Source organism: Scardinius erythrophthalmus, assembly GCF_964197995.2.
Source record: "Scardinius erythrophthalmus genome assembly, chromosome: 9".
NCBI classification, from domain to species: Eukaryota; Metazoa; Chordata; class Actinopteri; order Cypriniformes; family Leuciscidae; genus Scardinius; species Scardinius erythrophthalmus.
The window spans coordinates 42,228,048-42,241,489 of NC_138229.1; the positions used below are offsets into that span (position 1 = coordinate 42,228,048).

The following is a 13,442-nucleotide window of genomic DNA, read 5'->3' on the forward strand; positions in this document are numbered from 1 at the left end:
ACAGGATCTGTTGTTAACTGATTAAATTACATATTTTCATATACATGTTATTTGTTTGTGTGTGTTCTGAATTTATACTTCATTAGTAAACAAATAATGAAAAGTTAAATACAATTAACAAAAACAAAATTTTTAAACATAAAAATAATGTAAAAACAACAACAGTAATTATAATACAGGTAATCAGATTTTTAGTGAATAGATTTTAAGTTTAAATTATGAGATGAATGATATATACAGAGATTAAATCTAGAGGCATGTTTAAGATATATTTACAAGGATTAAGAGAGGATAAAACAAGAGGCACTTCTACTTAGCCCAAGCTTTTACAAGTGGCCCACTCTGATAATTTAACAGTAGGCATGCAACTGCATAAAGCTGATTTATGTTACCAAACATGTTTAAGGGGATGACAGTATCAAAGAATTTGAATTCCTTCAGTCTACGAATTAGGCGCTCAATGTGCACTCTGAGATGTGCAATAGATTGGGTCTCCCTGACCTCGTGCTTTGACATCTGAGGTCTTCCAGCGAGGAATGCAGGCCTGTACACCTTACAGGGCACACAGTCATCCACAAGAAAGCCTCTGTCGACCATAATTGCCATATCTGGCCTAAGCAGAGTAAGAATACCTGACTCTACAAAGATCTGTTTGTCACTTACTGAGCCAGCAAAAAGGGAGGAAACAAAGGTTACAGCGCCATGGGGAGCCATGCCAATCATTCCCTTCAGGGTACAGTGGGACTTATAGTTTGAGTATACCTCACTCTGAAGTAAAGGGGAGGAGGGTGTTTGACACCGGAGCTCTGTGCAGTCCAGAATTGTGGTGGTGTCTGGGTAGTCTTCAAACTCTGATGGCAAGTGTTCCTTAATTTTGTCTTGAGGCATCCAAATGCATTGTGAACCAAGAACAGAGAACAGAAAATTGCTCCAGGTCAGAATGATTCTGCTTACAGTAGACTGATGCACCCCATACCGCTCAGCTAGGTCCCTCTGCTTCAGACCAAGGGCAAGGTAGTTCAGGAAGAGGAACAGTTCATCTATTGCCTGTAAGGACTGACAGATCACAACACAGTTACATGTATATGTAATTGTCAAAACTGGTAGGTGTACAGTACAGTTACAACAACAGACATCTGATGGTGTGAAATTTATTTCCATTCATTCTACATTCAATCTAAAAGTGCTAGTGTTGGTCATAATGTGAACATCCTGGCTTCAGAAAGTAAAAGTCCAACCATGTATTGAACAAGTATATGATAGGATTCTGTAGCCGGAGAGTTTGGTCATAATAGCACAGATGACAGACTTACCATGGAAGCACTTTGCTTTTCAGATTCACTGTTTGCAGTTCCTGTTCTGGTTACCCGAACCATGAATCTCAGTGATGGTTCAATGACCTGCCAAAACCGCATCAGATGATCGTAAGATGAAAACCTGTAAATAGCGAAAATGTCAAAGCATTGACATTCCTTGCATTTAGCACCATACATATTATTACATTTATACACACCAGGTCAGAGGTGAACCTGAAGTAGGAACTGAAGTGACTTGCACTGGTCTATTTGACATGCTGATTATATTTAATCTTCAATGTTTGTGGTTTGGACACCATAGTGCAAAAAAAAACCTAAACCAAAATGTTTTTAAAATATATTTATTTCATACTAAGTATACTACAAATCGATATTTACTGACATAATGCTTAAAGCTTAGGATATAAATATTACAATTATACTTTATTTGGAGTACTTCTTTAATGCACGATGCACATTAAGCCTAAAAAGTGTTTTAATATTAAATATTATTTTATTTTAAATATAATTAGTAAAGATACAGTAGTATGATCACTGTATAACATCAGTCTTTAAATGCAAGATATTTCAAGTGTTCTTAAAGTATTTGCGTTTTTATTAAATTAAATATTTCTACATACCTGGTGTAGAAACGGATGTCACTGTCAGAACCTGTAAATCGCTGTAGCCCAAAACGCTGTTTGAGTGACATCTGTTCCATCTGCTGCCTCACAAGGTCGATTTCTTCGCGAAGCCTTTCGTTTTCTTCCAGAACCGAGTCAACAAACGCGGGCTGCGGTGCTGTGCTGTAATCGTGGTCGTTGGTAGATATACGTTCAGAATATTCCCCAGTTTCCATACTCTCTGGTCTCGTTCTCCTTTCCCAAACCCCAAGCCTTCTCTCTCCAAGAGAGTAATTATTCCAAGGGAACAGTACAGGTACGGCACCAGACTTCAGCCTTCGCCTCCCTCCGACTTCAGCAGGCTCCTTGAGCTCTTCTGGCACAAAGTGCCGACTACACACGCGTGTATGGTGAGATATAATAAAATTGTCTCTTCTTATATTTACTATCCATTTCTTTCGCTGTTGTACGTCTGACGGGAAAGTATGAAAACTAATGACTGAATTGAATTTTGCTGAGGACGAACACTGAGGGACACAACAGTGCTCAGCTGACGTTCCCTCACAGCGCTGAAATTTAAATGCCTTTTTCATTTCCGTTAACCTAAGTTATTACTTTATTTTCACGTAGCTTTTGAATAAATAATAAATTAAATAAATAAGTTCTAGTTCAAACTTTATCTATAAACCACTAGTCTCAAGGAGTCTTTTACCTCACGGATTTGAAGGTGCCGCCCACTAACCTAAAAGTACCACAACATCAAATGACGTTCCACCGGAAGTTCACGGGCTGACTTATCTTTATGCGGAAGTTCCAAAGAACGCTCCGTGCATATAGTCCATTGAATAGCCCTGCAATAGACCCTTTTACAGTTGGTAAACATGGTGGCGTATTTGTGTGGGAGGGGCTTAGCTGGAGGCAGAAAGATTCCTCTGGCCGCTTCACTAACGTTAGTTTGCAAGTTTTGTTAGCTTGTTTTTTAACAATGACTGAAGAAAATTCGATTTTGTCGTAATGTGCAAGGTCACTCACTGTCCAGGACGCCGATTGTTGTTTGCAAAAGTTAATTTTAACGGACGGAACCAGATGACCGTACACGCTCAGTCAATGGACGAACTAACAGGATTAACATTAATGCTACCCCCGGTTGAGTGGCCTGACTTCTACACCTGCCCGATAGAGAAACTGAGGGTAAAGAGAAACTGAGGACATATAAATATATTTAGATGCCTATAATATAACTATGTGCTGAATGGTCATGTAAAGACTTGAGTGGTTCAATCCGCAGTTCTGCCTAGCCAGCGCCAAGACGACAATGTAAAGAGTGACACTACGGTGTAATTTTAATGATATGAATATTTTCTAGAAATAAAAATTCCAGATACAGCATACTCATTTTTCATCGATTCTTGCACCCAACAACACAACAAGATGACATTTAATAATAAAAATAATAATTTAAGCTCCTTATTATGTAGCCGAATCTGTGCTGGTTTGTATTGGCCGCCTCCAGTTTTCCGTTTGTTTTGCCTCCAGCTAGCGCCGTGACGTAACTGTGACATCGGCGCAAAAGGGGTCTATAACCAATCAGCAAACATCGAGATGACTGACATTTTTTATTTAGCTAATTAAATGACATTATTCTTTGCAGGGCCAGGTAACCATGCTAGACCATTCAACAAACTTTTAATGAAAAATTAAATGACAAGCATATTATTGAACAAATTAAATGAACGTAAACGGGCGGGGCCTATGGGCTGGAGCCCAGACAAGCCCAATGGTAAGTCCGGCCTTGACTGTAACTAAAATTATTGTACAATAATTTTAAATGTATACCAGATGAAAACCTCAATGCGTACATGAGAAATGTGTGTGGGACAAATTTATTTTCCCTAAAAGTGAAGGAGACATATCCTCTGCATTCTGATCTAGATATGTTTAGCTGCTTCTGAAAGGTAAGTATAAAGATTGGCTACAAATAGACATAAATCCCCCCCTCCCCAACAAAGCGGGGAAGCTGCATGAAACATAAACACCCCCAAAATATTGATTTAATGTCAATACATGTGTGCTGTCACAGGCTTAATCTGAATTATGATAAAAGATAAAATAAAAATATAATGCATTGTAATCTATACAGTGATTCAATGTGAAGTATGTTGTTTATTGCCACTAACTTCGAAGATTTAATGTTGAACGTAACATCACTATGATAAGTTGAGAATGGAAAACAGTCAAATCAGCCATTTTCATCACCATGAAATCAAAATTCTTATTTTGATGATATGCAGAACAATAACCTCCACCCTCCAGAAACCTGTCAATCACAAGAGATCGCAGCTATAGACCTTAGTCAGGCTAGCGGCATATTTAATGTTTGACAGGAATGAAACAAGGCTGTGAGGGACAGACTTACAATAGATCATACTGTTGAATATATCATACTGTTGTTTAACAATATACTGATTGTTAAGCTGATGAAAAGACTCTCCCAAAAAACTTTCAGTTGACAAAAACTTTAAAGACAAACTGTGAGTTTTGAAAATGAAGTGATCTACAGTAGGACCTTTATACAGTGTGTGTCATTGTAAAGACTGTAAGTTTATCCCTCACAGCCTCGTTTTCATCTGCATTAAATTCAATATATCGTCTAACCTGACCAAAGTCTATAGAAAATGTCAATGATCCAACAACTAATCAATTCCCCATGGACAAAATTAAGTCCTGCACTATATTTTTTGAACTCCAGATATACACTGCCCTGACAAAAAAAAATTGCCATCTGGATTTAAATGAGAAAATAGGCAAGAACCTTTGAATGGTTAATTCCTGCACTGATTAATGTTTCAGCTGGCAAAATGTTATTTAATCTTTACATTTAATCTCATTTCCTAAACAATCATGTCGGAAGACACATCCCGTGGTCGTTGAAAAGATGTCACTGCGTTTCAGAAGGGTCAAATTATTGACCAATTATGGACCAAGCTAATAAATCAACTAAGGAGATTGCTGAAATTACTCAAATTGGACTGAGAACTGTCTGGCGCATTATTAAAACCTAGAAGGATGTGGTGAATCACAGTGGGAAAAATACAGTCGGAAAACAATCTTGAATGGCTTTCATTGGAGATTCAAATCGTAGAAAATCGACAGAAGAACTCACAGCGATGTTTAATAGTTAAAGTAAGAGCATTTCCACACACACTATGCAATGAGAACTCAAAAGATCGGGAATGAACAGCTGTGTGGCCTTAACAAAGCCACTTGTTTGTGAGGCTAATCATAAAAAAAGGCTTCCATTTGCTACAGGGAGCAGAAAGATTGGACTCTGGAGCAATGGAAAAAAGGTCATGTGGTCTGATGCATCCAGATTTACCCTGTAAGAAGGGATGCACATGAAGCAATGCACCCATCATGCATAGTCCCTACTGTACAAGCTTATGGAAGCAGTGTTATGATCTGGGGTTGCTTCACTTGGTCAGGCCTAGGTTCAGCAAATACGTGTGGCTCTAAAATTAGGTCAGCTGATTACCTGAAAATACTGAATGACCAGGCTTTCCCATCAATGGATTTTTCTTCTTCCCTGATGGCACGGGCATATTTCAAGACAACAATGCCAGGAATCATCGGGCTCTAATTGGGAAAGAGAGCATGAGACCTCATTTTCACACATGAACTGGCCACCACAGAGTGCCGATCTCAACCCCACTGAGAATCTTTGAGATGTGCTGGAGAAGAATTTAAGCTGTTGTTCGCCTCTCCCATCCTCAACACAAGATCTTGGTAAAACATTATTACAACTCTAGACTGAAATAAAAGTTGAGACATTGCAAAGTTTATCGAAACAATGCCATGGTGAATGCATGCTTTAATAAAAGTTAAAGGTCGTCCAACAAAATATTAGTGTGCAACTTTTTATTTTTTTGGCAGGGCAGTGCACAATTGTGAGGATGAAACTTTTCATGCCAACTTCAAGTACTGTTTGTAAAGATATTGTAAGAGAACCATAAGCTCCATTGTTTCTGCCCTATCCTCACTGCTGTTAGTTAATCAGCCCCAACTGATTCTGGGGCTTGTGGCATTTTGGTTTTGTTAGATCTTAATGCTGCATTCAATACAATTTGACACACTATACTGATGGACAGACTACATAGGTGGATTGGCCTTTCTGGCACTGCATTGAACTGGTTTACATCTTATCTTTCAGAACTACCTGTGTACTAACAGATCTGAGTTGGTGCCATTTCAACAGTGTGTTCCACAGGGGTCAGTGTTGGGTCCTACTCTGTTTCGTATCCATATGCTGCCTCTTGGGCTTATAGCGCTTTTTACAATACTTTAATCTTACCATGGAACGATAGCCTAATGTCCCCTTGTGTCCAGGTGCACAATTCTGGTGTGATTATTGTAATTCACGTTTTGTTCCTGATTGCTGTAATTCACTCACAAATTCTATTAAGAGGTTGCAATATATACAGAATTCAGCTGCTCATGTCTTGACTTGTACATCTCGCCAACAAATTACCCCTGTGCTTCTTCAACCACATTGGCTCCCAAGTCCCAATAGTGAATTAATTTTAAAATTATTATTTTAACTTGTAAAGCAGTACATGGGTCAGCTCCAGCTTACATTTGTGAGTTGGTTAAACCATCCACACCTTCTTGTTTTCTCAGCTCTGCTGGTTCTCTCTCTCCTCATCAGCCTCTATGTAAACTTAAAACCATTTGAGTGTTTTAAGAAACTTCTCAAAACACATATTTTTTGTAAAGTTTTTAACTTGTAATTTGCTCTGTAGTGCAAGTCTTTAAAAGCCACAAAATAACTTTAAGGAACTGATCCAAATTTAATTTTGTTCAGATGTTACATCTGCAGACTGTGCATTAACTTAACCCTCATTTGTATCGCCATTGTGCAAAATTAGAATATTCAGACACTAAAATGAGGACTCAAGGTAGCCAAGGTGGATGAGTTAAATTGAGTGGACCACAAGTAACTCTTTTAAAACTGGTGTCTTCTACAATATTGCTTTTGCTGTCACTTTAAAAATCAATAAACTAGATAGGGCTTACGCCACGATAGTGCTTTACAGAATTTTTACTATGGATGAAAGGGGTTTACTGCCTAGGAACACATACATTGTACTGATAATCCTCATGAAATGTTATTATGTAGCCTAGGGGGCAGGGCAGGTGAGCTGGGTAAATCAATAAGATATAATGAACTTGCACGTGTTTAGTTGCAAGAACTCTATTTATAATTTATTAGCAGCATGGAAGATGACAGACAGAGACAGAAGTCTCTGCATTGTGTAATCTGTGTTTACAATGTGGTGGTACACAGTCAGGCACTCACTGCATGCCACTCTGACCTACATTCCACAGCCTTGATATTCAGAGCATTTCCAAGCGACGTAAAGTTCACGTGACACAGTGTCATAATGCTGCTGATCTATAGCTGCGTCCCAAATCAAAGGCTGCATCCTTCAAAGGACACGGACATCAAAGGCCACACCTTTGAAGTAATGAATCATGTTACTGACGTTAAGATAAAACGATTGCTCCGTCAGCTCAGATTACACATTGCAAATTAACTAGCTACCTATTAAGCCACTGAAATGTCTGTTCAGCAGAAACAAAGTCATCTCTGATGTAACCACACAAAGACGAATGACATCAAACTGAGATCCCTGGACAGCTCAATTAATAAATTATTTTGTATAACCTTACAGTTTTGAATCGGGGTAATGTTGGGAGACAGTTTTGAACATTGATGTTTTATGGATTTGCTCAATTACTTATTTTTTTAACCAAAAAAAGTTACATACTGCAGCTTTAGTGATGATCTACTAATTTACTAAACATAATATACATTTGTAGATGATTAATAATTGATATGATTTGCTAATGTGGCGGGGGTACGAGGGCTAGGGTTTTATCAGATCCAGTTCCCACCCATGTCCCCACCCTCGAGCTTTCTCCTCTGCCTGTTCCATCTGGTTGTATCAGTGATTCAGTTCCTTTCTTCTCCACTGGTCCTGCCCAGTCTCCTAACTCCATCTCAGCTGGTTCTGTCCGGCTCCCTGGTCCCTGGTCACTTATTTCACAATTTTGTGGTATCAGTATACAACAGAGGTGGGTAGAGTATCCAAAAACTGTACTGAAGTAAAAGTACAGGAACTTATAGAAATATTTACTCAAAGTAAAAGTAAAAGTAATAATCTTAATAGTTACTTGAGTAAGAGTAAAAGCGTATCCAATGAAAAAACTACTCAAGTAGCTAGTCAGTAGTTACTTCGGAGATATATAACAACAAAGCAGTAACTCGCGGCACGGATGTACCTAATACAAATAAATAAAACATCTCCAGTTAACTAGCAGGGTATTCATTTTGTTCGTTTGTTAAATAAGAGGCTTTCTAGGGCTGAAATGTGTTGTTTTTGAAACCAAGCTGAGCGCTCGTTGCCGCTGCTATCAATGGCGCGGATACAGTGTTCTCTTGAGGCTCACACACAGTCTTCACTCGGACGCACGCTTCAATCTATCTCTATTGCGGAGACTCTCTATTCGTTCCAGTGAAATCACAAAACAAAATGCACACAAACGTGTCCCTGCTTGATATACAAACACTGATAAACATATTCGGTTTTGATGAGAAAAAAAAACTGAGTGCGGATTAGAACTCAGAACATCTGACGCGCTTGGCAAACATAAACTATGAAGGTATACAAGCGAGGTTCGCAGATCTATGGATTTATTCACATGAACAGAGAACCACGATCAAGGCATTTGTCGAACGGAAAGATGAATGAAGAACATACGTCACTTACTCCGTTGCTCTGATTGTTTGTAGGTCTATCCAATTGAGTTCAGAGGCATTTTCTTTCCTGGTTCGGTGAGAAGGGTATTCCTGCACAACCGGAGGCTGCAGTTTCAGGACCCCACTTCCAGGACCCAAGTTTTTTGTGACCGCACCACCTACCAAACTGGATCACCAAAAGCACTAAGATGGACGACATGGACACCAATCAGACTGTGATTACCAATATTAAATTAAGTTTTATTTCATAACGTTTAAATAAAGCAAAGTTTATATAGCCAAAGTGAGAGCTGCTAACTATGAATTAATAATTAATTCCCACAAATTTAGAATTTGTGTGCTAGTTTTAGGTCAAAACCCATTTAGCGAGCCATTTCAGTCGTGCAGTTCTCCATGAAGGTAAAGTTTTCAAACATTCCCTAAGGAAATGCAGTTGGAGTTAAACTGTGCATTACAAGCAGCATGAATTTTATGATCAGTTCCATTTGAACTCAGCACCCTGCCATAACCAGCACAATCCCAGCTCCGACATTTACAACCATCCCATCACCAACAAAGACCATGTTAGCATTTCCAACAACAGTAACCACCACCATCCCATCTCTAACAACAGCAACCACCACCACTCTGCCAACCACCCCAAGTGAACAGATGCTAAGGGTCCGTGTGAAGGCAATACTAAAGAAAAAGTGTCCCATATGCCACCTTCTCAAGCACAAGACAAAATTAAAGAGGCACATAGAAAGGAAGCACACAAGTAAACATAAGGACATCACAGCATCCTCCCAACTTCAGAATGAATGTATCGGTCTGGAGAATGGAATTTATACTGTCCACAAATCATTTCATGGTACCAGTTTACCTCTGCATGTTCTAAATAAAATATGGGGGGGGAAATCAACATGTTTTCTGTGAATCACCTGAGTACCAGGTGAACATGGAGTTGGCATGGAGGAGTGGGTTGAAAGCCTATCAGTGCATACACCTCTCTCTCTCTCTCTCTCTCTCTCTCTCTCTCTCTCTCTCTCTCTGAGTTGAAGCCTACAGCCATTCTGTCTGTGCAGCAACTGATGAAAAAGGAGTATGTTTGGTGCTGTTGTTATTGCAAAAAATACATATATATAAATATACATTCTTGAATCATTCTTGAGTCTTGTCTTGCCTCTCTACAACCTTTAAAATATCTGGCTGTAATTTAGTGACTGCATATGCTGATTCCATCTTTATTTTACCTGATAATGAGCTAATTAGTTAAACTTAAGGAAGTTAATCAATATACAGACTTACTCCACTTTTTCAGTTGTTTAAAGGGGGGGTGAAATGCTCATTTTCACTCAATCTCCTGTTAATCTTGAGTACCTATAGAGTAATATTGCATCCTTCATATCTCCAAAAAGTCTTTTGTTTTATTATATTTTTAATTGAAAGATTGGCTGTACCGAGTCTTTCCGGAAAAAAACGAGCGGCTGGGGGCGGGCCGTGTGGGCGAAGCTAAAGCTGTGCTAACGCGCCGAGCTAACAACACACAGAGACATTTGTTCAACAGTTTTACTCACCGTTCCAACGCACGACCGCGAACCTTTATCATTGTGACTGCTCGATCCTTAAGCATTAGACGATCTGCAAATCCGTCGATCTGGGCTTTGTTTATAAAACAATCATCGTCGAAATGCAGGGAACAACAGTCTACACAACTCCGTTTATGCTCAGGAAAACAAACTCCATCCACTGGTCCCTTAACGCTGGGTTCTTTGGGAATCTGTGCAGGGTTGTCTTGCCCTGGCAACCAAAAACACACTTTTTTGGTGACACTGGCTTCCCAAAAGCCGGGCAGGGCGCTTTGATGGCAAACTGCTTTCACTCTCTTGCTCTGGTCTACGAGTGCGCGCGCGCCCGCGATCTTACCGGAGAAGTGCCCTTAGGACCCATATAAGGAAATTCCGCTCTATCTTACGTAAGACAGAGCCATACTCGAAAAAAACTTTCCAAAACTTGTGACAAACCGGAACTAAGTTGAACTAAGTTGTCAAACGTACAACTTAGTTTTTGAAACTTTGTCCATGTTTAGCATGGGAATCCAACTCTTTACCAGTGTAAAAAACTCAGTATGCATGAAATAGCATTTCACCCCCCTTTTAAAGATTGATATACATTTTTTCATTTATATTTGGTGTAAATGAATTTGTTTAAATTTAAAATTGTGACTCACTTTGTGTACACACTTTGTAATTAACCTCTGATGCATTTTGAATCAAAAATCACATTTATATAAAAAAAAAATACTCCTGAGATTAAATATCTTGATACTATGTACAAAGTAACTTGGAACTGCGGTCCTGAAACTGCAGCCCCCGGTTGTGCAGGAACATACTACTGGGTTCGGTTGAAACAAGCTCCATAATCACAGCCCAATGGAGCAGTATCAGACTCATATTCTGACTAGAATCTGAGTATGACGACGTCAGGCTACAAACTTCCCCTAGTTTAAAAGCAAAATTCCTTATACATACTCATCATTCACAATTTAGGTAAAAAAACACAAAACCCCTTGATTACATGCACACCAGCATACAGATGACACAGACTACAGTAATCTCATAGGACCCCCCCCCCACCCCCACCCCCACCCCACCCCCACCAACACCGCTCTTGAGATTGCCCATTAATATTATGATTGAAAAAGGGTTTGATTAATATTTATATTTATTAATAGAGAGAAGAAAAAAAAAAACAGGGAAACATATGCAATGCTTTAAAGCTACAATATGTAAGATTTTTGTAATAAAATATCCAAAAATCACTTGCACAGTGTGATATAATTCCTGCAGTTGTGTACTTACAATATCCCAAAAGTTCCCAAAGATTTTTAATTCAAGAGAAATTCCAATTTTAAATAATGGCTTGTCCACTTGTCGCCTGTCAATGACGTAATATCCGCGTTATCCCTGGTTTCCGCTCGTAACCATGGTGACAGACATGGACAACTGCATTACGTCTAGCGGCACGCTCACGCTGTTGTTGTTTAGTTCAAACATTATGGACCATGGCAAGCAGACTTTGGGACAAAAGGAGAACTAAAACGAGGATCAATATCAGCGTGGCGTTTTCGAGCTGCCGAGAGCTCCACGTCCATGACAAACTTCCACTTGACAGAGACGCCGCTCTTGCATGTACTTTATTAGACAGGTGAGCAAATGTACACAAAACTAATCAATGTTATATAGCTCAACATGATGAAATGTTATAATATGATCTGTATGTTATTCTAATGTTGATCTAGCTTACTGCTAGTCTCATACAGACAAACTAACACATAGAGTAACATTATAACTTTCAACACACTCAAATACAGTTTAGTGTGATAGTGTAGACCAAGTGAAACAGCGCTGTGTTACCTCACAAGTTTCATTCATCTAAAAAAACTGCCCTGTGCGAGTAGTAATTGAGCACTTGTGGGTAGTTCGATAGAATGAAATGTCCTCATTCCTTTATATCCGCGGGACTCGCGTGTGGCGCTGAGATCTGTCTCTCATTAGCACTCGCGCCATGCTTCATACCACAGTCATGTTAAAAACATCGATGTTTTCACTCATCCATAAACATTATTAGATCCTTCGGCATGACGACAAGTTCCATAATTCCGCTTATTCGTCATCAGTCTACGCCTTTGTTATTGTAAGAGGTTAGAGACCCCTAGCGCCGGAAAAAAATACATATTGTAGCTTTAATATAGTGGTTCTTAAACCACTGGTCAGGTCAGTAGCTCTATAGCAGAGACTCCGAGACCAGAAATGGGATTGTGAGAATCCATGAACGGGGTTGAGCTGCACTGATTTGGAACACAAACATACAATTATAGTCTGCTATAATTTTATATGCCTGACTGACTCTTGGCAGAATCACAATCATGCTCCATTTATTTTCAAAATAATTGGTTTAGATGTTCATCCTCTGCCTGAACTAGACACTCCAAACAGAGTCTTCCAGAGACAGATGTGCAGACACATGCACTGTTTTAGGATGTGGGAATTCCACTCTTGAAATTGGAGCACAGAGAAAAGAGGAATTTGCAAGAGAGAGAGTGGTGGGCAGAGCAAAGACTTTGATCTGCAGTAGCTGCAAGCTCAATAACAGAGGGTTAAAATAGCTCAGATATCTTCAGGTTTTTTTTTTTTTTTTTTACGTCCATTCAGTTTGGGAATGCTCATTAGCATTGCAAATAGTGGTAGCAGTATTTTTTTCAGTGGCACACCAAAATCCCATTTACTCCAACCATCAAATGTCTTTTTTAAACGAATGAACCAGTGCTTTTTACAGGACCTACAAAAATGGGCAACTGTAACTTGCATTTGAAATCCATCTTCGGTCAGTTAAAAAAAAAAACGAAGAAAGATGCGGTCTTGCCACCAAAGATAGCCTGCGAAAAAATGTCTTACAGTGTCAGAAATATAGCATTATCATCTCACAGTGTGTTTTCTGCTGCGACCTACGTCTACTGACTAGGCAATAAAAAAGAAACATGAAATGGCGCATTGATCAACGTGACATGGCTCTAAAACTTAAACCTACTTACCTCAAGCTCCATTTGCAAGATTGGCATGCAGGTTTTTTTTTTTTGTTTTTTTTTACGTTTATTTAACCAGGAAAATCTCTCTGAGATTAAAAATCTCTTTCACAGGAGAGTCCTGGCCAAGAATGGACAGCAGT

The 13,442-nt window shown here is 39.1% G+C and overlaps 1 protein-coding gene across 1 annotated transcript; it reads right to left on the reverse strand.

Moving 5' to 3' along the window:
- Window positions 1–457: 457 nt before the first annotated feature.
- LOC308695656 (uncharacterized protein) lies at window positions 458–2,404 on the reverse strand (the record flags this gene model as incomplete). The annotated part of the gene is made up of 4 exons (XM_081373836.1): window positions 1,937–2,404; window positions 1,314–1,437; window positions 664–1,056; window positions 458–544 (listed from the first exon to the last, which is right to left on the reverse strand). Exons 1-4 carry the CDS (start codon window positions 2,152–2,154, stop codon window positions 458–460), a joined length of 822 nt encoding a protein of 273 aa, XP_081229962.1. The 5' UTR covers window positions 2,155–2,404.
- Window positions 2,405–13,442: the final 11,038 nt, after the last annotated feature.